The 21,089-nt window shown below is 34.6% G+C and overlaps 7 protein-coding genes across 7 annotated transcripts; 3 read left to right on the top strand and 4 right to left on the bottom strand.

Annotated features, from left to right (window-relative positions):
• Positions 1–1,591: 1,591 nt before the first annotated feature.
• On the top strand, positions 1,592–1,969 carry LOAG_02580 (hypothetical protein; the record flags this gene model as incomplete). The annotated part of the gene is made up of 1 exon (XM_003138117.1): positions 1,592–1,969. The coding sequence occupies one exon, from the start codon at positions 1,592–1,594 to the stop codon at positions 1,967–1,969; it is 378 nt and encodes a 125-aa protein (XP_003138165.1).
• A 362-nt stretch (positions 1,970–2,331) lies between these two features.
• On the bottom strand, positions 2,332–2,811 carry LOAG_02579 (hypothetical protein; the record flags this gene model as incomplete). The annotated part of the gene is made up of 2 exons (XM_003138116.1): positions 2,332–2,581; positions 2,699–2,811. The coding sequence occupies 2 exons, from the start codon at positions 2,809–2,811 to the stop codon at positions 2,332–2,334; spliced, it is 363 nt and encodes a 120-aa protein (XP_003138164.1).
• Positions 2,812–3,026: 215 nt separating this feature from the next.
• On the bottom strand, positions 3,027–3,508 carry LOAG_02578 (hypothetical protein; the record flags this gene model as incomplete). Its single annotated transcript, XM_003138115.1, has 3 exons — positions 3,027–3,228; positions 3,260–3,341; positions 3,421–3,508. The coding sequence occupies 3 exons, from the start codon at positions 3,506–3,508 to the stop codon at positions 3,027–3,029; spliced, it is 372 nt and encodes a 123-aa protein (XP_003138163.1).
• Positions 3,509–6,162: 2,654 nt separating this feature from the next.
• LOAG_17726 (hypothetical protein) lies at positions 6,163–9,155 on the top strand (the record flags this gene model as incomplete). The annotated part of the gene is made up of 6 exons (XM_020450388.1): positions 6,163–6,190; positions 6,250–6,335; positions 7,328–7,522; positions 8,255–8,482; positions 8,716–8,904; positions 9,126–9,155. 6 exons carry the CDS (start codon positions 6,163–6,165, stop codon positions 9,153–9,155), a joined length of 756 nt encoding a protein of 251 aa, XP_020305945.1.
• Positions 9,156–11,591: 2,436 nt separating this feature from the next.
• LOAG_17725 (hypothetical protein) lies at positions 11,592–12,389 on the top strand (the record flags this gene model as incomplete). The annotated part of the gene is made up of 3 exons (XM_020450387.1): positions 11,592–11,797; positions 11,941–12,093; positions 12,213–12,389. Exons 1-3 carry the CDS (start codon positions 11,603–11,605, stop codon positions 12,387–12,389), a joined length of 525 nt encoding a protein of 174 aa, XP_020305944.1. The 5' UTR covers positions 11,592–11,602.
• Positions 12,390–15,835: 3,446 nt separating this feature from the next.
• Positions 15,836–17,535, bottom strand: LOAG_02576 (transcription factor AP-2 family protein). Its single transcript, XM_020446050.1, has 6 exons — positions 17,482–17,535; positions 17,104–17,335; positions 16,687–16,805; positions 16,395–16,536; positions 16,197–16,323; positions 15,836–16,061 (listed from the first exon to the last, which is right to left on the bottom strand). The coding sequence occupies exons 1-6, from the start codon at positions 17,519–17,521 to the stop codon at positions 15,885–15,887; spliced, it is 837 nt and encodes a 278-aa protein (XP_020303559.1). The 5' UTR covers positions 17,522–17,535; the 3' UTR covers positions 15,836–15,884.
• Positions 17,536–18,344: 809 nt separating this feature from the next.
• LOAG_02575 (hypothetical protein) lies at positions 18,345–18,744 on the bottom strand (the record flags this gene model as incomplete). Its single annotated transcript, XM_003138112.1, has 2 exons — positions 18,345–18,489; positions 18,590–18,744. The coding sequence occupies 2 exons, from the start codon at positions 18,742–18,744 to the stop codon at positions 18,345–18,347; spliced, it is 300 nt and encodes a 99-aa protein (XP_003138160.1).
• Between the last annotated feature and the right edge of the window lie 2,345 nt (positions 18,745–21,089).

The raw sequence follows: 21,089 nt of genomic DNA, 5'->3' as shown, positions 1-21,089 counted from the left end.
ATAAGTAGCAAATGACTTGTTCCTTTCATGCATTCATGCTGATCATGATAGAGGAGGATGATAAGAAATATGATTACTCGTAAAATTGAACACCAATTTGAACATTTATTTTTCATTGATTTGCAAAGTACAACAGGAAATATTTCTGGAAGTGTCAAGTTGTCCAGGGAGATACTATCCAGTTACAATTGGCTAAAGTTGTCAGGAAGATACGGACTAAAGTTTGGCAGCTGGAATTTTCGACAATGTAATTGGCGGATGTTTTCGATGGAATGCTACAAGGCTTGAAGCATAACAGCTTTGAAGGGTCACATGCACCTTCCCGGGTATTGCATAATGCATAATGAAAGGACAGTTCGGTGATCTTTGCGAAGGACGAAAGTTATGATAGTGAAACTATTAAACTTTAAGGTTCCAGACACCTATTGATTGGTTTTTTATGACTGTTATCAGTTCTTTGCAATTTATTTTGCATTTATAAAAAATGGGTGTTTTTGAAGGATAGCGGGTCTGTGACTCTTGAATGACCTTCGTGTCACAGATCAATGTTGTCGCTCTATCTATCTTCGCCACGGCATTTTGTTGCGACATCATCTTTCGCTTATTTTCCTCATTTCTTTAGCGGTATACAATATGATTAATATTTGGTCCTTCAATTATCAATGCAAATTTATGAGCAAAAAAGATTATCCATACCCTGATATGCAAATTTTTCTTTGGAAGAGAGCTGATGTCATAGCACAGTTAACATTATCTTGTTTCTTTATAAAACTTTACCCTCCCTTTCAAGTAATTCAGATAATGAACAGGACAAATATCGAGTGATTAAGTACTAGATCAGATCTATGTAGACATGGGGTTTCTCTCCATTCTACCCATATTTTGAGAGTGTTTGGATATAATGTCTATAATGTTTTATTTCAAAGACAAAAGCTTGTGTACATTAAGGGAAGAAGAAATGTGCGGGATAAGATTGATTGAAATTGATGGGCAGCTAATTTAACACCGAACAGACTGATCGAGACATGATCGTTTGACTTGATTTTAAACGCTATTGAGATGAATGAACTCCTCCCACTTTTTATTCTCATCTTTCACTCGAGGAATCTAGCGATGACGGATATTTTACCAAACATCATTTATCCATTACTGCAAGAGTTCATTTGAGGACCGATGGATGGATACTTATCACTTCGGTTTAATGTAATTCAACTAGCTAACAACATTCTTCATATCGCATTGCTGACATTTTAACTTCAACCGAAAAGTAATCAAGAAGAAAAGCATTGGTTCTGAATGGCATTTCCCGCAAGAGAAATCAGTGTAGTTATTTAAATGTGTATACATTCTTCTGATATTATTTTCATTGTTCTGTATTGAAGGAAGTTAATGTAAAGTTGTTCGTTCATCCCAAACACTACTTCGCTCTGACGGAAAAAAGAATTCAAGATGAAAAGTTCTTATTTATTCCTTTTTTATGACTAATTGGCCTAATTCTTATCGCCCACTGTTGCTTTTGAAAATTATTCTGTTGGAATGTACAACAATCTGTGTGTCCATATGGGCGATCGGAGACACTGGTTGAAAGAATATGACTGACGTGGAGGGAGTTGAAAAGCATAAGGAGTACAGAAAGGGCAGTGCCGAAGGATTAGGAAGGAAGATCTGTGGAAAAGTGATCATGAAAATTCTGGATTTCGTCTACTCTCCCCTTAATTTCTCGAAAAATTCTGTAAAATTCATTGATAAGGTTTTACGTAGCCGGCACACAGTGTTAGACATGGAAAGAGGGGTTTTCGAACAACCACACCTCTACGAATTCATCTTCACCCGATCGGTGCTACTGGTACGATTACCCAGCGCTACATCAGCAGTTCGTCAAATCGTCGCGTTATCGTCACCGTCACCACCAACAACATTGATGAACCATCGGGTCGGGGGTCGATGTCCTCGCCGATCAAGAAGATAGAGAAGAGGAAGGGGACAATCGCCAGTAATATCAGCCGCCTCCCGTACCAGTCAAATACACAATAATAATGTATCCGGCGGACATATAATGTTTTGGTCCTGTTCCCCTCCACCCCTGTTTTAACATTGAAAAGTTTTAAAAATCATTTCAACTTCCCCGCCCCTCCCTGTTTTCCCCTTCCTTATTTCCCCGCATCAGGACCACCTCCACCTCCAAAATCAAAGAGAGAAGAGTTCTGATAGACCGCTACCATTACCACGGGTTTTCCTACTGCTCGGGAAAGTTCATCATCGCCGTCATCATCGTTATCGTCAAATTCGTGAGAGGGCATCTCCCGATTTGACCTCCTCCTCCACCGACCACTATCTGTCCATCCATCTATTTCCACTATTACTGCTACTACTACTACCACTATTACTACTACTACTACTGCTACTACTACTATTACTACTACTACTACTACTGCTACTACTACTACTATTACTACTACTACTACTACTACTGCTACTACTACTACTACTACTACTACTACTACTACCATTACTACGACTACTGTTACTACTACTGCTACTATTACTGCCACTGATATTACAATTGTCAATTCCAACTGGGCTGTGCAGTTGACGACAGAAGGCTAGGCAAATTCATGCACACTTCCTCATGCATAGGAGGAGATGTATCATCGGATGACGACTACGACAACGACCGCGACCATCTACCTATCTGTACGTTCTCTTTCTCCAATAGCAGGAGCAGCATTCCAGTAACAACAACACTTCAGCAGTCCTCGGTGCCACCGTTATCCGATTCCTAGATGTTGCGGGTGGAAGTTTTGCCGCCATTCCGACGATTACTACTATTGCTACCACAGTTATCACTGCTACTGCTGCTGTCACCAGAATCGCTTTATGGCGTTTATATGGAGGAAGCTAGCTAAAGTGGGCCTCCTGCTTTGAACAGTCTTGTAGGTTTAGCATTGGAAAGTGGCACTTTAGTCGTTGTTGTTCATTTTAAGCAATAATCACTCGCTACCTTCGACCTCTTTTAGCAACGACAGCTACAAGAAGCAGATAGCAGAAGTACCACCAAGGCGTCTTACTTGACGTCGGTTGGCGCAGCACAGAAAGGACGAAAGAGGTGGGGGCACAAGAGTGAGATCTATTCGGTCGCTTGCTTGTTGGTTTGGTCTGGCATTGTCGTCGTTATCGTGGTGGGTACCGAAAACACCCGTTAAACGGCCATCGTTTGTTGGGGTTGGACTGTCAGAGATTGTCCTTATAATAATCCAACCCATTATCATCGCAGTGTCGGTGTCCGTTCTCCGGTGCTCCTGCATCCAGTTGGCTGATCAACCCACCGCCCACTAGGGACCCTGGAAAATAAGGAAAGAAGAAAGGAACGAAACACGGCAGTTGTTGGTGCTCTACAAAAATGCGAGGTAAGCGAGCTACCAAACCAGGTTTCTGGGTCCCATTCGTGTGGCGTCGAACCTCCCCCGCTGCTCCGCTTTCTAACAGCCATCACCGAACTGCACCACATCCCCAGCCTTCCCCTTGCCATGTATCCCCGTGAACAATACTAAACTAGAACAAGAGCAATGATTGTGGTGTTTGGTAGTACAAGAACACCCTTAAACGATAAAACATCGATGCATCTCCCCGAGATGTACACAAGTACTCCTCCTGCTGCTAAAATCAACCCGACATACTCCCTATTTTGTGCCCTAGAATCCTAGATTTTCTGTGAAACTAACATTTTCAGTTTGCCTCCTTCTGGGCCGCTCTCTTCCCCAATTCCGTTAAGGAAGGAAAGACAAGGTTTATTAAAGTTATTATTTACTTCTAACCTTCGTTTCAAATCAAATCAAAAAGGTACTATCAGTACCACTAAATTCTTGCAGTAATTTAAGAATGTATGTCTGTTGCTATCTGGAAAAGTGGTGTCATATAGTATACCAGCAAAATAAATCCAATCTTTCTAGATAAAACCAGAAGACTTGAATTATAATTTGCCTTTCATCAGTAAAGATCAAATCACTAATATTGTGAGAATTTGTAAGCTCTCTAGATAAATACGCAACACAGTTTACCATTGGTGGCTCGGCTTACAATCTTACGCATTCAAGACAAATGAGCATCGTTGTTTTATCTGTAATTAGTTTTGAAAGTGGCTGTGGCAATAACCAATATCCATTCATTGTAATTGGTTGTAATCTATTCATCAGTTCAATATTTGAGTGATAGGTAAAAGATTCCTCAATCCACTTTTGATGTCATTAGCTATGTAATCACTTTTGTTCAAACTTCATTACCGGTATTTTGCTCACAAATAACAAATGGTATAAAACCAAAAAAAAGGTGCTAAAGGCCAAACTGGCAAAATATCCATTTAATTAATTAAATATTTATGATAACATTAGATGCATGATATCAGCTGTTCACTTTTCTTTTATGAACATCTCCATTCTCCTAATTGGTAAATTAAAGTTTATATTACTATGATTTCCTGTTTTCGAATTTCACTGATATCATAAATAGTAACTTCATGTGTTGCATCTATAATCCTACATATGATTTTATCAGATGTGAATTTCTCATCAAGTTTTTGCAACATTTACTATTTTATTGTGTTTTAAAGGATTCGACAGTTAAGTGTCATCTGACCACCGCAATTTTTTGTTAAAAATTCGAGATTTCAAGAATATTTCAACCCTCTCATTGGCATGAAAATATGTTGCTCAATAGGTGTGCTAATAATGTATGGACTATCGAGAACTCTGGAAAGGAAACTTATTGAGAGAGAGAGCGGTGGTTTAACACAATTCGATGCTGTTCTTTTCGAAAAAAATTTCAATAAGCTACCTGTGATTTAATTCACTTAGTAGACTGCCAATAAGTAAGTACTGGTGAAACGAGCTGTGCTTCAATTCTTGGAAACACTCTGAAGAATTTTATACTTGAAAATTAATTGACTGATCTGAAGGATATGTACGCTTCAGCTCACTTTTCTAAAATTTTTATCAAACTTCCCGTAAAATATAATGATTCGTTTCTGCATGCCTCAACATTCCATTTTGGAGTTTGATGTCCTTACTGTTCAATTTTGTGAAATCAAACTTTTATTTGTTCAGTTTGTCACAGAAAGTGTTTTGGTGGTCAACCTAAGCATATGATAGCTAATTTGCAGAATACATTTATGATCACCAGTCCGTCTATTACTAGTAGTAATTAGCATTGCTCAGTATTTTCATGAATTTCACTACTGCAAGAACTCAAATTCTACAGGAATCACTCAATCCTACCATGTTAACGTGGGAATTTGAAAGTTAAGTGTGAATTTCACCAGATGACATCGAATACTACAATGATCATACTTATTTTTCAAAAACACATTAAAGCTCGGAAATAATTTAAATCTTATTTTTGAAACTGTTTGTTGCAACAGTGACGAGATTTTCTTCACTTTCTCTGAGTTCTTCCAATCTAAGTGTTACAAATCAGGTAGTAATAAAATGTGATAAACTGCAAAATACATAAAAGTGGAAATGGAACAAATTCGAGCAGAAATTGATCAGTGAAATATGTGAGCTTCGAAGATTTCTGTTTCATTAAAAATGGAAATTTCTAGTCTCTTCAATATTATTACTATCAGTATTGAATACTGTGTGATTATAATTAATGCTGACACCTATTAAATATTTTATGACTGTACCTAAGCAAAATTTAATTAATGACTAAATGAGTTCCAGCACAATAAGGCGTTGAAAGATAACAAACTGTTTTAGATTGATTAGAAAATGATAAAAGATTGATTTCATTAGAGTTTTGAAGAACACCCTATTTGTATTTTACAGTTGCTGTATTATTCCTTGTTGAATTGTTGTACAATTAAATCGAGTGATTGATTTAAAAACTGCTCTTTTTAATTCAAAATATTTTAGTAGATCCATTCGCTCACTTCTATTTATACATCTTAAATCTATCATAGAAGATAGCCCTTTCCTGTTAGAGAGCTTTGAAGCAGCAAACTCGAAGAAATCGAATTTCTTAGTCGAGAATACTCGCCAGAAGAGATTTTAAAAATTCACAGCGAAAAATTTCTTTACAGACGCACGTACGGACACATCCATATATATATATATATATACACGTCTTTGTAATACCTCTCTCGAAAACGTTCACTTATAGACGTCGATGAAGACACAACGTGGGACCCAGAAATGTTTAAAAAAATTAAAGTCTAAGTTGCAAACAACACTGATTTTGCTTGGTTAGTTTCAGCACAAATTGAAGTGATTCCCTGCAAAGTTTGTGGTGACAAGTCCTCTGGAGTGCATTATGGTGTCATTACCTGTGAAGGATGCAAAGTAAGTTTAGAATTATCAATTTTTTCGTTCCGGTTTCTTCATTATTTAAAGAATTTCTTAAGATTATTAATTTCTTAAGGCTACTAGAAGATGGTCTTTGCTTAAATTCAAAAAACTTTGTTCATTTTTGCAACTTCATGAAAAGGGAATTGATTTTTTGGTTATTAAGCTTGCCAGTGCTCTTAATTATCCGAATGACGATTACAAAGTATGCATTGCATTTCCATGCTCTTTTATAAAATTATGGAAAACTTTTGCAAATCATTAAAATAAGAGTTGAAGTTGTACAATTCACTCAAATTTTAATACCAAATTTTTTATAAGAAAATTTTTTTTGAAGCGCTCCATAAAAAAAGATCAGTTCTCCTGATCCAATCAATAATCATTCATTCAAATGACATGACGGATTTCTGAAATGAATTTCTTGAAACTTTGGTGAAGAAAATAATACTAATACTATGAAAACTGCAAACAATAATCTGGAGAAAATGATGGATTCTAAGTACTAAAGAGAAATAATTGCGTCCCCCAAAATCGATTTCTACAATAAAACGCGATCTATTCAATAAATTACCGGTCTGTTAAGTGCTTCATCAGAATCTAACTTATCTTCTTTTTGGTTTTTGGACCGTAACATTTTAATAACAATATTATCATCTCTCCTTCCCAACAATAAATTCAAATTTCATAATGCGTTTTTTGGAATTTCTTTCAACTCGAGATATGGATCTAACTTACAAAATGGTATTACAAATGATATACAAGAGACGCAGAAACTACCAGAATCGTTGATTACCAATGATAATTGTAATTCTGGTGGCTGAAATCTGTTGTCAGTTTTGTTCATTTGTTAGCAAACTGGCATGAAGTTTCTAATTCGTTCCGTCTGCTTTGAAAGACAGCAATCTTTTGTCTTAATTTACCATCAAGTTTTCTTTTTTGAATGCATTGTTCATAGTATTAAAGAAAAATAACAAGTGTCATTGTTACAGGGATTTTTTCGGCGCAGTCAATCGACGCTTAACAACTATCAGTGTCCTAGGCAACAGAAATGCATCGTAGATCGAGTAAATCGGAATCGATGCCAGTACTGTCGTCTGAAGAAATGTCTAGAACTTGGAATGAGTCGAGATGCGGTAAAATTCGGCCGAATGAGCAAAAAACAACGTGAAAAAGTGGAAGATGAGGTGAAACTTACATTTATCTTTCTGAAATGCTTTTTTTCTTAAATTCGATTTCGCTCATTTCATCAGAATTAAAGGGAGTTTTGGATCAAATGAAATGATTCATCCCATTTGCCTCGTTAAGAATACATTTGAAATCGACCGAATATGGTTTTAACAATGAGCCAAAATAGGCTTAAAACAATTTTTTCTTAATCAAAATTTTCACAACATTTATAATCAAATTCCACCATACTGTAACAACTAAGATGGAATAAAATGGAATAAGTTTTGGAACCCTTTACTACTTTTAACTGTAACTCGTAATTAGATGAAATTTCAAATTTAAAACCACACTTTCATGTTGTCCTCATTAACAAGTCAAGGCCATTTAAAGTGTAGCTATTCCATTTCTTGAGGATTTTAATCCCGTTCCTTTTCTCTTTTCTTCTCAGCTTTCCCGCCTCTACATGGAACTTATATAATCAAGATGAATAATGTCATCCATTTGCAAGACATTTACCTAATTACTAAATTAACCATTCATTAGTTCATTGTCAATAGCACGAACATTGACATTATATTTTCTATCATAAAATATTAAAAGAAGTGTTGCAACATGAAATTGTTATAGCAAATTGAAAGAAAATATCCATCCTACCCGCTTTATTATATTGGCCATTGGTTTATAACATCTTTGTTTACTTTTATTATAACCTTATGGTAGTATGAAGTAAATCATCGTTTGTACTATAGGTTAGAATGCACAAACAAATGGCTGAAGTTCAAGGAATCGCATATTCTCCGTATGGTGAGTACTCGCCCCCCGCTCCGATACATCCAGCTGCTGCTTACAGTAACAGTTATGAGCCGTCCGTGGCTTACGCTGCGAGTTCCTACACAACCAACGCTGCTAGTTATGCTGCAGCTGCACCCGTTAGCTATCCTTCTATTCAGGGACAAGGTTATTCAATCGCTCAGCAGGTAATCTCATAAGTTTATTCAGATTTTAATTTTTATATTTTTAAAAATTTCTGCTTTGTATTGTTTTCCATGCAAATACGAGATAATAGAATTACTTGGATGATTTTTGTCATCATCAGCATTACCCTGGTTGTAATCACATCTACCACTAGTGATTGGAACATACTATACTGTGCTGTATATATATACTATCACTGATCGATTTCTATTAAAAATTCCTCAGTGTTTTACAGGCAGCGGTACCTGCTCCTAGTGGTGGATATCCTCAACGGACCGTCGGTGCATCTCAACCTGATGAAGATTTAATTGCGGGTGTTACAGCTGCGTTTGATTCAGCACATGGTCCTGCTACCATCGCAGCGGCGGATCGATTGACTGCGGCATCAACAAGCACTTTCACCGAGCAACAATACCGTAGTATGGTGAGTATCCTCAATATTTTCATGCTGGTGATCATTTGATTGGAATCAATCATTCTTAATTAGTGGTAATTTATTCTTGAACGTCATGTTTGCCGGCAATGTAATATTTGCACCACCACATACAAGTTCTGGATTAGTTTTTTGGAAAACCTAGTATTACCTTGTGGATAAAGTTTTTCACAGTAAACTGTGCTTGCAAATATGAAGTGGGAATATTGTAGCCTAGAGAGCCAGGTATTGCTGTGCTATAATGAGCAAATCATAAGGTATTATTACATGAGCTCCTTGCTAAGTTTCATGAACCTTGAGGTAGGTCCTAAAATGATATCTCTGCGAAATCCTTTGTAACAAATCTCAACTGCCAAATATTTACTTATATAAAATAAAATTAGTTGCTGAAAGAATGCGACGGAAAAAATTTAGTTCTGCCATTCTTTCCTACTTCATCATCAATTATTTTATAATTGTCTTCATTTCGACAGGTTTGTTAGCTACATTCTGTTATTAGAAAACTCGATTTGTCCACTTCGTCACGGCTCAATGTTAAAGTTAAAGTGTGGTAAAAAGTGTCCAATCAACCAACACGGAGATGACCCAAACAAATTGGTTTGATGACTTCTCCATTATTATGAATGGATATACCATTAGATTATGGATCGTATTGAACTACAATGTAATAAATCTTTTAGTTACTTTTCGTTGAAAACTAGTTAAGTTTATTGAATTCTTGCAACGCTAGTTGAGTGCTACCAGAAAATGCAACGAAGCGAAGGATATCGATAATTCTTCTCACATAGCACCAAAATCAATATTGATGTTGTACGAAGCCCCTATCCTTATTTCCTAAGTATTAATTAATAATCACTAAGTCCCAGCTATTAGGACTTGAGATTTTGGAAAACGTTCCAAAAATTTTTGAAAGTGGAAGATTTTTGAAAATTTTTTACTGAGGCAATGGTTCTAATATTTCAAGTCATCTTTGCGGCTATATCAAGTTCAATTTTGAGTTAAGGTCAGTATTACGAGATGTGAAGTGAATTTGATTCGTACTGTGGGCTTATAGTGTAAATGCCTTTTATTACTGAAACTTGCTTTTCGAGAGCTTTTATAATTCCTGTCCTTGCGACAGATTTACTCCTATCGTATATTAGTATGATCACCCGGTGAATTTTATATGTGTGCATGTCAGTCTCATCGGCTATGTATTGGTGTCCATTGTGGGCTGTCTGATTTCTGTTGATCCCGGTCATGGACCTCCTTCAATTGAATGAGTTGTCCTTGTGTGCCGACCATCATTGAGAAATGATAGAAGTACAGCAAATCACGGGACCAAACGAATGAAGTTTCAGGAAAATTTGTAAAACTATAGAAAAGAAAAAGGTAAAAGAATTAGAAGAGAATCAGTAGGAAAAGTTGTGACAGGAAATTCAGGAACTTCCCATTATCGATCCTTTAGCGATTGAATAATGTTTCAAATATTTCAAAAATTGAGGAAAAAAAATTGACAATAAAAACAAAAACTTCTAATTGCCTTGCTGAAGAACTTGTTTCAAAATTTATCGTATATATGTTATTATCGGCAAATTATTCATGATCTGAAAGATTCAAACATTAATCTTTTATACTACTGTGACAATGAAAGATTAGTAGATTTAGCAGAATGATTTGACAACTACCATTGTAATTCCTGGCAGTACTGTATTTGTATGATTGTTGGAATTTCTAAATGTTGAAAAACTTCTGAAAAACTTTGAATGATCGATTAATACTGATGATAGTAATACGAATTGTGAGTCGGTTAATGCTGCTGATAGTTGTACGATTTGTAATCAGCTGATACCACTGATGGTTGCAAGACTGTTGTATTCCAGTGTAGTTTGTTTAAATTTAATAGAGTGTCTTAAAATCTCCGACATCCCGCCAAAAATGACCTAGAAAAGGGGTAAAGGTTAGACGATAAGAAGGAAAGAATTCTTGGTAATTTTGCTCCGTACAAAAGAACTACCTGGTACAAGAATGTTTGTAAGATGTTTGTAAGGTGGTTGTGATGTATTGAAAACACTAGTCATTAATTGTCACCTTGAAAGGACAGCAGGAGGTGATCTCTAAAAGGATTTTGGATTGTGATGAAAACAGTTGCCTACTGAATATTACCTCAAAAGGAAAAAATGAATCTTATCTTTTAGAAGCCAGAAAATTATTTTATCAAAAAGATGAGGTATAGAATTAATAATCAAATTGTCCCGCTAAAGGATTTCAACTGCGATATTTTGTTTCCTTTATTCGGACAAGTATGTCGCACAAATGAATTATTCATTTTTGAAATGTATTTCTCGCATTAATTCACATTCTTTTAATCGACCGCGGTGAGCATAAATCCAACGTTGTTTCAGCTGCAAATAAAATATAACTAAATTTAAGAAAAACTTCCCTTCCAAAGTTTCCCAGATAGCTATTTTTACCTTTAGGTTTCACATTCTTATCATTGATTAATTAGGTCTAGGAGAGTCGCCAAGTTTTCATTATTGGGAAAGCAAAGCATTCAGTCCTTTTCCACCTATGTGATCACACTCCCATTACACGCATGCAATGTTTTCTAGACATTTTCCAATTAAAACTTTAGAACAGGTTCGATGCATGGAAGAAATTTGCGGCAGAGCTGACTCGGATAATTCAGTGTATTATCGAATTTGCAAAAATGGTAGAAGGTTTCATGCAGCTAAGTCAGGAAGAGCAAATTGCACTGCTTAAAGGATGTGTTTTCGAACTTGCGGCTATTGTCGTCACCAGGCATTACAATCCCGAAACTACCTCGCTGATTCTTAATCGAGAAGTCTTTCCAGCTTCTATTTTTCGACCTAGTGAACAAGCCGAATTGAATTTTTTTCTTGGAGTAAGGTTGCACTGAGAAGTTTTTCCGACAAAAATCTTGATTCTAAACAATTTTTTCAAACTTGTTTCAATAACTTACTTCTTTTTCGTAATTCGCTTGTTTCGGATTTCCTATAATTGACGAAAAATGCTGTCGATTTGCAGATGCATAGCTGCATTCATGAATTAGCCCAGCTTCGGTTAACGAGCTCGGAGATGGGTTTGCTGTCCGCCTGGATATTACTGGATCGTTCTTCCCTTGGACAATATGTAATTGAACAATTCAGGAATTGCTTGCAGCAGCAAATCACGGCAAGAGTATGCTTTGAATGTTCAGATTCGAGCATTTTGAAACATATATTTCAATAGTTTTGTGCAAGCAAAGAATTATCAAATTTTGGTCATTTATGGTTTTTAGTGCTGGGCTACTTTTGCAGATAGCTGATTCTGGCCCATTGATGCAAAAATTGTGTGAAATAATACAACGTTTGCGTGGGCATGCTCAGGAACACATCCGTTTACTGGGACAGTTATTCACTACATTTCCACAAGCAACGGAGAAAGGCGCGCTACCGGATTTATATAAAGAACTCTTCTCATCACCATCATCTTGAAATTTAGGTGCTAACAAAACAGCACTAATAGACTTTAATCCAGTCAGTGTGCAAGAAAGGTTTTCATCAGTTGCTACTTCTTGCTTCACAGGTAATTCATTCCGCTTAGATTACCTTGAACTTTGAAAATGATTAATAAATTAGTATCCCCATATGGTGAATTCATGAAAAATCTTCCGGAAGGTATCGATTCCTCTTTTAGTCTTCTCATCAGTGAAAATCTAAGGCGAAACCTGGTCCCATGATACCGTCTTATTTTTATATTCCAGCTACGATTCGCAGAGTTGTATTAAAAATCGGATATTTTGCTTTGTAAAGTTGAACTATGTGAAAGCTTTACTTTGTTTTTAGAGGAGTGGTATATGTTCAGCTGCTCATTTAGTCTCACGCTTAATATGTGTATTACTGTTCAACAAGTTACAATATGTATGTTGAAAAAAGTAATAAAAGAAGTATTTATTGTAGTTAGAATGACGGGTAAGATTATTTAGGGAAGATGACAAACATGAAATGTGTGTCAGTGAAGCAAGATATGTATGTTACAGTACTTCGTGTTTCACTCCTAGCAGTATTAGGTGCTCAGTGTAAGTATAGCTTGAAAATAATTATTTAAAAAATATTGTCTTTTTGTTTGGAAGATTTCCCATAATCAAATCTTTCATTCTATACCAAAAATCAATACTTTGCTAATGATTAAATTATCTTTCGATTGATGATTAATTAATAAGAATCTTGTTTGTCTTTTCTGAATAAATCACAAATATAGCTTACTTATGAAAAGTAATTTGAATTAAGAACATTTTTTTTTTGTTTTTTGAAAAGACCTGGATCTGTGCTATTTGGTTTCAAAGGATTTCTGAAAATTGTTGCATACGAAACTAAGACGACTTCGTTCTTCATTTCCTCAGATATTTACCTTAACCAACCTCAACCTTAACCTCAGCCTTAACTCAACCTTAACCCTAACCACCTTAACCAACCATCTTAACTTTAACCTTACCTTGACCAATACAGTACCTTGACGGTTAGGTTTAACTCCAGAGACTTACTTTGTTGATACCTTTCCTTTTCTTAAAAATTCGCTAATATCTCTTTGTATGCTTCAAATTTTGATTGCATTACTCACTTACTAAATTTATCAAAATATTAATTTAGCCATTTAGCAGAATTTCCTTTATTGACTGGCAAGATGATTAAGTTATCAGATGTTGCTTTCTTTTTCCCTAAATCCATCGTCTTTTTCTCAATACGATCTCGAATTAGTCAAGTAAATAAGTAAATATGGCCAAAAGCACCTTGAAATATCAATGTATTGGCGGATATTAAGCAAACCAAATGTTCGATTTATCCAACTATCACAGTTGATCCCGGACATCGCTTTATTATCCAACAGTATGTAATGCTTAAGAATGTTTGTCGACTGATGAGTGGTAGATTGGTACGGAGTTTGATGATGAGAATTCATTTCATATGCATTTACATTTTCACTCAAAATTCTATCAAATCCTCGTAAAATCTCTTTACAATATTCCCCTGTTTTGAAAGCAAATCTTCCATTGCAACGTTGTGGAGATCGGAAATGGGTCATTCGGGATTCAATTAATGGAAGATGGTTATAGGTCGCGACTGGCACCAAAACTTCCACCTCTTCTCTTTTGAACAATTTCTCAGTGTTTTCACCCAAATGCTACTATCACCTCCTTTTCGTCTACTTTATATCACTTGTCAAATCTGGACACTGCAGTAATTATTGTTATTATGACAATGTGATAGTGATGATGACGGAATCTTCCTTATATAATTAAATTATGCATTCCTAAAAAATGCAAGCTTCGGGTCAAAAGGAAAGTATGAATATATGGAGTATGAATATATGGAATTTTGTGTGGTAGATAAGAGAGGTGATATTTCATTTTGTCCTTTATTTGACTGGAATATTGTCTCTCTTCTTACTGCGTGCAATATGTGAAAAATCACTTCGTCCTTTCTGATAAAAAAAATGCAAATTTTTCATTGTGTTTCAAAATATTATCGCACTTTTGTCTTTGCCATAGTTGCATCAATACAAATGATTTCGCATTTCCGATTCCCGAAATATTTCCGTCAGAAATTGTAGTCACTTTTGGAAAATGATAGGTACCAATGAAAACAGTGCAGTTGAATGAGTTATTATTCGATTGAATACGTGAAGGAATAATTGGGTATATTGGTTGTTGACCAAGTGGATGCATCAAGGATTAAATAATGAATTCATTGCCAAGAAGTCCGGTTTGAAACGATCCAATTATTTATTATTTTAAGAGAAATTTAGTTCCTTTAAAACATCAAAGTAATCCTCATAAAGGCCTTTCATCATTTGTATTGCGAGTGCGACAATGTTTAGCACACAAGCATTCATTGTATTTCAATCCAAATCATTCCGTTTCTTTTTTTTTTTAAACTTTCATGAAAATAGCTTATGTTTCTTTTTCCTGTACTTTTCTGGTTTCGTTTTTCTTCTTTTACTTTGTCTGTTGTTTGTCTTTACAGCTTTGCCCGACTTAAGCAATTAATTAGATGAAAAATGATAAAGTGTAGATCATTAGCTATATTAATTCCTTCACAAAAGCGAGTTACTCAGAAACATTCTGAAGATGGTAAAAACAAGAATTTAAATTTCTAAAACGTCTTCAATTTTTAATCCTGCTCTAAATAACGAAGTTAAGCAACAATTCTCTAATTCCCAATCTAATTAGCATTATTAAGTGAGAGGGTCAGTTTCAATATTGACCATAAGTATGATTTACTAAAAACAAAAGCAGGAAGCACAGAATAAGCTAAACATGATAGACTGATGAATTAATAACTTTTGATGGGATCCTTTCAGTTTTTATCTTCTGAGAAGTCATTTTCCAACATTCCTGAAGAATAAATTCAATGGAACTGCTAGAAGTCTATCAATATATCCTTGACATTCATCTTTATACTTGATTGGTTTGCTTGTGTTGTGTATATACTTCTTTCAAAATATAATGCTCTTTCACTGTACTGGCCGGAATGATTAATGATTAAAATTGTTTGATGCAAATCGTAATCGATTATTGTTTTTCTTTTTTTAAAATCCTCTTTGTTTATAATTAAACTTTTCGCAACAAATAAAACAGTAAGCAATAATGTTTGTATCACCTCTGTCACAATATCTTTTTTCATAGTTATTAACATCAATTAATTATTGTCAGATGTCACAAAAGAATGAATGCATTCAAATATCCAAAGAAAATTTCACCGAATTCAATTCAAACTTTTCTTGGAAAGAAAAAAACTTTTTAATTATGCATGTGATTTGGAGATTTGTAGAATAGATGTCGTGTAGCCGATACGAAAAATACGCTTAAAGTGAAAGTTGAAAAAGAACCTTATTGGACTTATGAAGCCTAATTGCAGTGTATTCCAATTCATGTGTATAACTTTCGTCATTGAAGTTTAGATTTTTATAAAAAGTGGAGAGGTTAAAGGTTACACATCATTGGTATAGGTGAAGCGACTATATGGTATATGAGTTACGGATATCTCCGATAATGGAATATTTAAATGCTGCTCATTTCGATCATAGCATCTCAACATTTCATCAAGCATAACAATAATCGTATCGAACACAGTCACAAATGCCAAAGGTCCAAAACCATGCGTTAACTGTAAGATATAAGTGGATCAAAAGTGATATTTATTTGAGTAATGTAATTAAGAAATGGTACTTGTTAGGTTAGTTTCTGATGGGCTAAATTATCATTTCGTTTTTGAAATGAATAAAATAAAAAATATATTTACCAGGGAGAAGTGTGCAAGGCCATGCTGTATAGCGGGAGTAGTTAATGTGTTTGGATTCTGTTGACTACCAAATACAGTCCCAGAAAATTCACTATTGACAATACTCGACAATTCTTTGATAAGTAGTCTGAAAAACATAAAGCATGTTAAAAGTGATCGGCTTTCTCTTCTCTGAACATCGTTCATTGCCCTTTGAACCTTGTATGTTCGATGAGAGTGCAGCATTCACGCGGATCATCTTGCCAAATTATTCGATTACAAATAAATTCAGCAATTTGCCGTATTGGGAATGCTTTCTCACTAAGAGCCGCAAAATCTCTAGCCATTTGTAGAGCTTCCTCTGGAAAATAAGGATCTGATTTTAACGTTTTTTAGAAACTGAGTTTTCTAATTGGTTGATATATAACACTAAGATAGCTTTTATGATATATTTATATTAAAATACTTTCTTGATCATGAGAGTTTAAAATTTGAAGTTTAAAAAAGCTGCCTTCCACTAATGCCGTCCATGCCGTGACAGTAGCAGCTTTTCGTCGCCCAGCCGGCAATGTTAATCCAACTCGCTTCAGGCTGTCACGCAAAGTTTTCCCACCATCTTTTGATTTAGCTCTAAATTTGCATTAAAATCATGTTACGGAATGAAATTTCAATGTGGATTTTGATAAAACTTCTTTCAGCAAATTTTTTGGTTATTTAATTGAAATATTAAATAACATCAGTGCAACGGAGAAATTACGATATTAATTGTCATTTTATCTGCTGATTACGTTGCAAATGATTAGGCTAAAAGGCTAAATTGACAACTTCTAGGGTGAATTCTTATTAGTCACCTTAAGGCCTTTTTTGAACAAGAATTTGGTATCTCTATTAATTTTTATTCATTCTTTTTTTTTTGATTTCAACAAACTTTCGCAAAATTCCTCCAAGTAGCGAGGCATTCAGACATTCTGGCGGTGAAATACGCCTATAAATTTCTCCAATTGTGACGTGATACTTTGTAGTTGAACTGAGCAACGACGTTCGACCAGGTACCGCACAAAACGTTTCCGAAGCAAGCATGGGTATGCCATGTAATGAAGGCAATGAATGCCCAAAATTACCGTACATTGTGCGACTTAAACCAAAATTACAAATCGTTGCTGAAATAAGGAAATTTTGGATGCGAAAAATATTTGTCTTGTGCTATTTAAAAGATAAATAATACTACAATTTCAAATGAAATTTCAGTTTTATGTTGTACGACATGAAATAAAAAACGGAAATTTGTGATGCAAAATTTACTGACGTTTTGAACTGTTGAAGGGAGGTCGGATGAAAGATTCCATTGTATTAAAACTCTGAAATGCACAATTTCAAAAAATTCCAATGATAATACCAAAATTTAAAACAGTTATTGCTCTATCAGACACTAATCAAATGATTATGTAAAAATTGACGCGGCAGTAAGTGAGTGAAAGTTTTGAGCTTTGACCTTTTCAAGTCTTTTCAATTTTTAGATGAAAACAATACATGCTGATTTACATTTCGATTCATTGCTCCATTTATCGTTTCCGGTATACCGTTAATACGTCCATATGAATTTTCGCTAATGCTTGTATTGTTACCTGGCACTGTGCTGCAGTTTACCACATAATGTGAACTGACTGGCATATGTCCAGTGTAAACTAACTGTAAAGTAATATGGTCAACCTGTAGGAAAGCGCTTGTTCCATCTTGAATTTTAATTAAATTTTAGGATTTCAAAATTGCACCTGCTGAGAATGATTGTGACAAGTGGAATCAGTACTACTTGCAAAAAAGCGTGTGCTGCTATTGAAATTAGTGGTAGTATGACCATGAAACTGATAATCAATGGTTATTTCGCCCTCTGAAATAAGGAGTCAATGTTTGTTTATTGAGAAAAAGTTTTGACTCCGATACGTCATCAAAAGAATAAACATTAAAATAATTCAAACAGTAAAACGGAATAAAAGAAAAATTCACTTTGATTTTCGCCATTTGAATTCCGAAATAAAGATGATATGGTTTGTACTGCATTAGTCCCAGAAAATGTCTGCAATGAATCATAAATTTTTCAAATGTGTCATTCTCATGTCCTATGATCTCACAAAAACCATTTAATAATCCTGGCGTTTGATGACTTAATTGTCATGCCTGATTAAAATTTGCATTTCTACAGGATCTGTCTTCTTTCGGTTCTTCAGTGGTATTCGAATTGTCATCATCGTCATCTTCATCAAAAAAATTGTTCGGTATATCAAGTTCATCGTTTTCTTCAGATGAAGATTGTTTGCTGAAATGATTTCTCATTTTAATTTCAATATCATAATTTGTTTTTAATTCCAACCTAATGGAAAAAGAGAAATTAAAATTGATTTCGTCCTTATCCTTACCTCATTTGTTCATTAGCAACATTTGAATTGAATGATAAATTTCGTTTTCTGGAGCAATGTTTTGCATTACATTCATTGCTGGAGCATCGACCCAAATGTAAACTGCGATCTTTGTTGAAATTACGTTTAGAATCAGAAAAGTTCCGATCACCCATTCAGAAAAATATCAAATGTCCTGGTGTCCTATGAAGTTACGTTTTCCTGTTCCACAGAATCGTATACATATAGGACTAGAATCTAAAACTTATTGATAGGTCTATCGACTAAAAATTATGAAAAAATGAAGTGCCGTGAAGTGTAATTAACATTTTTCACAACTGTCTTCCTACACTTTTGATTCTCTTGTCGTTGATTGGTCGAGAACATCAAATTGATACCGTATCCCCGAAAATGCCTCAAAATCGATGCAAAAGTTACTAGAGAGCTTGATTTCAATTTCATGGAAGTATAAGAATCAATTAGATGATCCAGAGAAAAATAAAGAGAGAGAGGAAGAGGGAAAGATAGGGAGGGGAACAAGAGAATGATACAGAGCTTCTAATATACTTGGATGATTGGATTCATAAAATCAGAATTTATTTATTACTTGACTACTTATTTCAGTTCTGTTAATAAATAATTAAATAAACATGTAGATAAGAGGTACACAATTATTTATACATAAATACATATTGAAAAGTGAATGGCAGGAGTGTAAAACGAGCTGATATTTGTTGTTGAAACTTTAGAAAGATTAAATGGGTTTGGAAGTAATAAAATCCAATCTGAAGGCTGGATGTAAATTTATGCAAAGATGGTGACAACAACTATAAAAGCTGGACGCTCATATAGATTGGATTAATCTCTCTAGGATAAGAACATCCTAGCTCCATTTACTCGTCACAATTAATAAGCAATTTCTAAGCTTCTTTTCCAATCCTCTCCAATATTATTTCTCGTAGTTCAGCAGGCACAATTGCGCAAATCTCCCATTTACAGTAGTTTGTTATTAATTTGAAATTATCCTTAAAAAAGTTTGATAGAATTGATTAAATGAGGTTTTTCATCTTAAAAACTAAACCATAAAAGTTAAGTGTTAACTGAAAGAAGTAAATCAAGCCTTTGCGCTCCTATGTAATATTTGAACGAATTTGAAGTAGAAATTTTTCTGGCTGCTCTAATTCTTCTGTTCATTACCTTATCCGTCCTTATTATCGGAACAAATAAAATAGATTGTGGCGTCTATGAATATTACAGTATCTTAATAATATCTCAATTTTCTTTCTCCTATAGCACTGCAATAGGAATAACAATTCGCGAAATGAAACTTCATGTGCCAAAAATTAAGCAAAGACGGATTCAAAGGCATTCATAACTAGTCAAATAAATAACCTCAAGGTTGAGAGTGAAAAGAGGGAAAAGGACAAATATGCCCTGGGGCCGCAATTTTTAAATCTAATTTGTTTGGTGATTTGGAGATATGCTGCAAATAATGAAATCTGACAGGCCAATAATTAAGCCTGAGCACATTGTTTGTCTCTCTATAATAGAAACGTACTAATTTAACTGAAAACTTCAAAAAATCGGAATATACCAAATAATTGGAAGACCGTGTGAGACATGGATGAAATGAATTGGGAGGGAAGTAATAAAGAAGGGGACTGTGTGTGTCCACAGGAAGTGTGACGGGAAGAAAAAAACAATTGGATGGCTATTCTCTATTTTCCCTTTACACAATCTGTTCTGTCCACACCATTTGCTTGAAATTGAACAGTTCGAGATGGTATACAACATACTCAGTTGTTAATGTTGACTCATTTATCAGTCCTGTTAAAATCATTATTGTGTACTATCATTATTATATCACATTATGTTGAAGACTATCACCGCTTAGTTGTTGTTTGCGTTTGAGAGTACGTCATTTAATGGAACACTCTTTTGTTGAATTTTAAAAATCTTTTGAGAATTCCTCAATTTTTACGCTTTCTATGAAGCAATTAGGTTTCAATGGTGACACTCTGTTTATTATATTTTAATATTAACTGTTACTGATTCATTGACTTTTCATTGCGCCGTTATCGTTTTTATTTGTTCACAAATTCCGTTCATAACAAGTTTTATACGGTGATAAACAAGTTCTTTAAGTTTTCCATTTCTTAAAAGATTTTGAAAACTTTTGCTTTGAGCTTTCTTGATTTGCTTTATACTTATTGAATTGACAGATCTGGAAGAGGTCTCAGTCGTTGCCCTACCTTACATATCTGATCATAGCAGGAATTCTTCAAGTCATGAAAAAGTGTTTGGCGTCAGTAATCTTCTTAGATTTGAACTGTGGTACTTCCAAAACCATCTGAGGTTGCAAGATGGAAGATTACAAGGTTGCAACACCATTTCTGCGTTGGACGTGATTTTTGTCTTTTTTTCGATGATTTGTAGACATATTTGCATATATATATATATATATATATATATATATATATATATATATATATATATATATATATATATATATATATATATA

This window comes from Loa loa, assembly GCF_000183805.2.
Source record: "Loa loa unplaced genomic scaffold supercont3.119, whole genome shotgun sequence".
NCBI classification, from domain to species: domain Eukaryota; kingdom Metazoa; phylum Nematoda; class Chromadorea; order Rhabditida; family Onchocercidae; genus Loa; species Loa loa.
Note: the sequence above shows the minus strand (reverse complement) of the source record. Positions and strands in the feature narration are given on the sequence as shown.

What these genes read in the sequence shown, in the direction of transcription:
- LOAG_02576 (XM_020446050.1), bottom strand. Translation starts at nt 17,521, where the DNA reads ATGGAATCTTTCATCCGACCTCCCTTCAACAGTTCAAAAC. An exon ending in TCCCTTCAACAGTTCAAAAC is followed by an intron (nt 17,336 to 17,481) that starts GTCAGTAAATTT and finishes TCCTTATTTCAG; the next exon opens with CAACGATTTGTAATTTTGGT. An exon ending in ATGGACGGCATTAGTGGAAG is followed by an intron (nt 16,537 to 16,686) that starts GCAGCTTTTTTA and finishes CTTATTTTCCAG; the next exon opens with AGGAAGCTCTACAAATGGCT.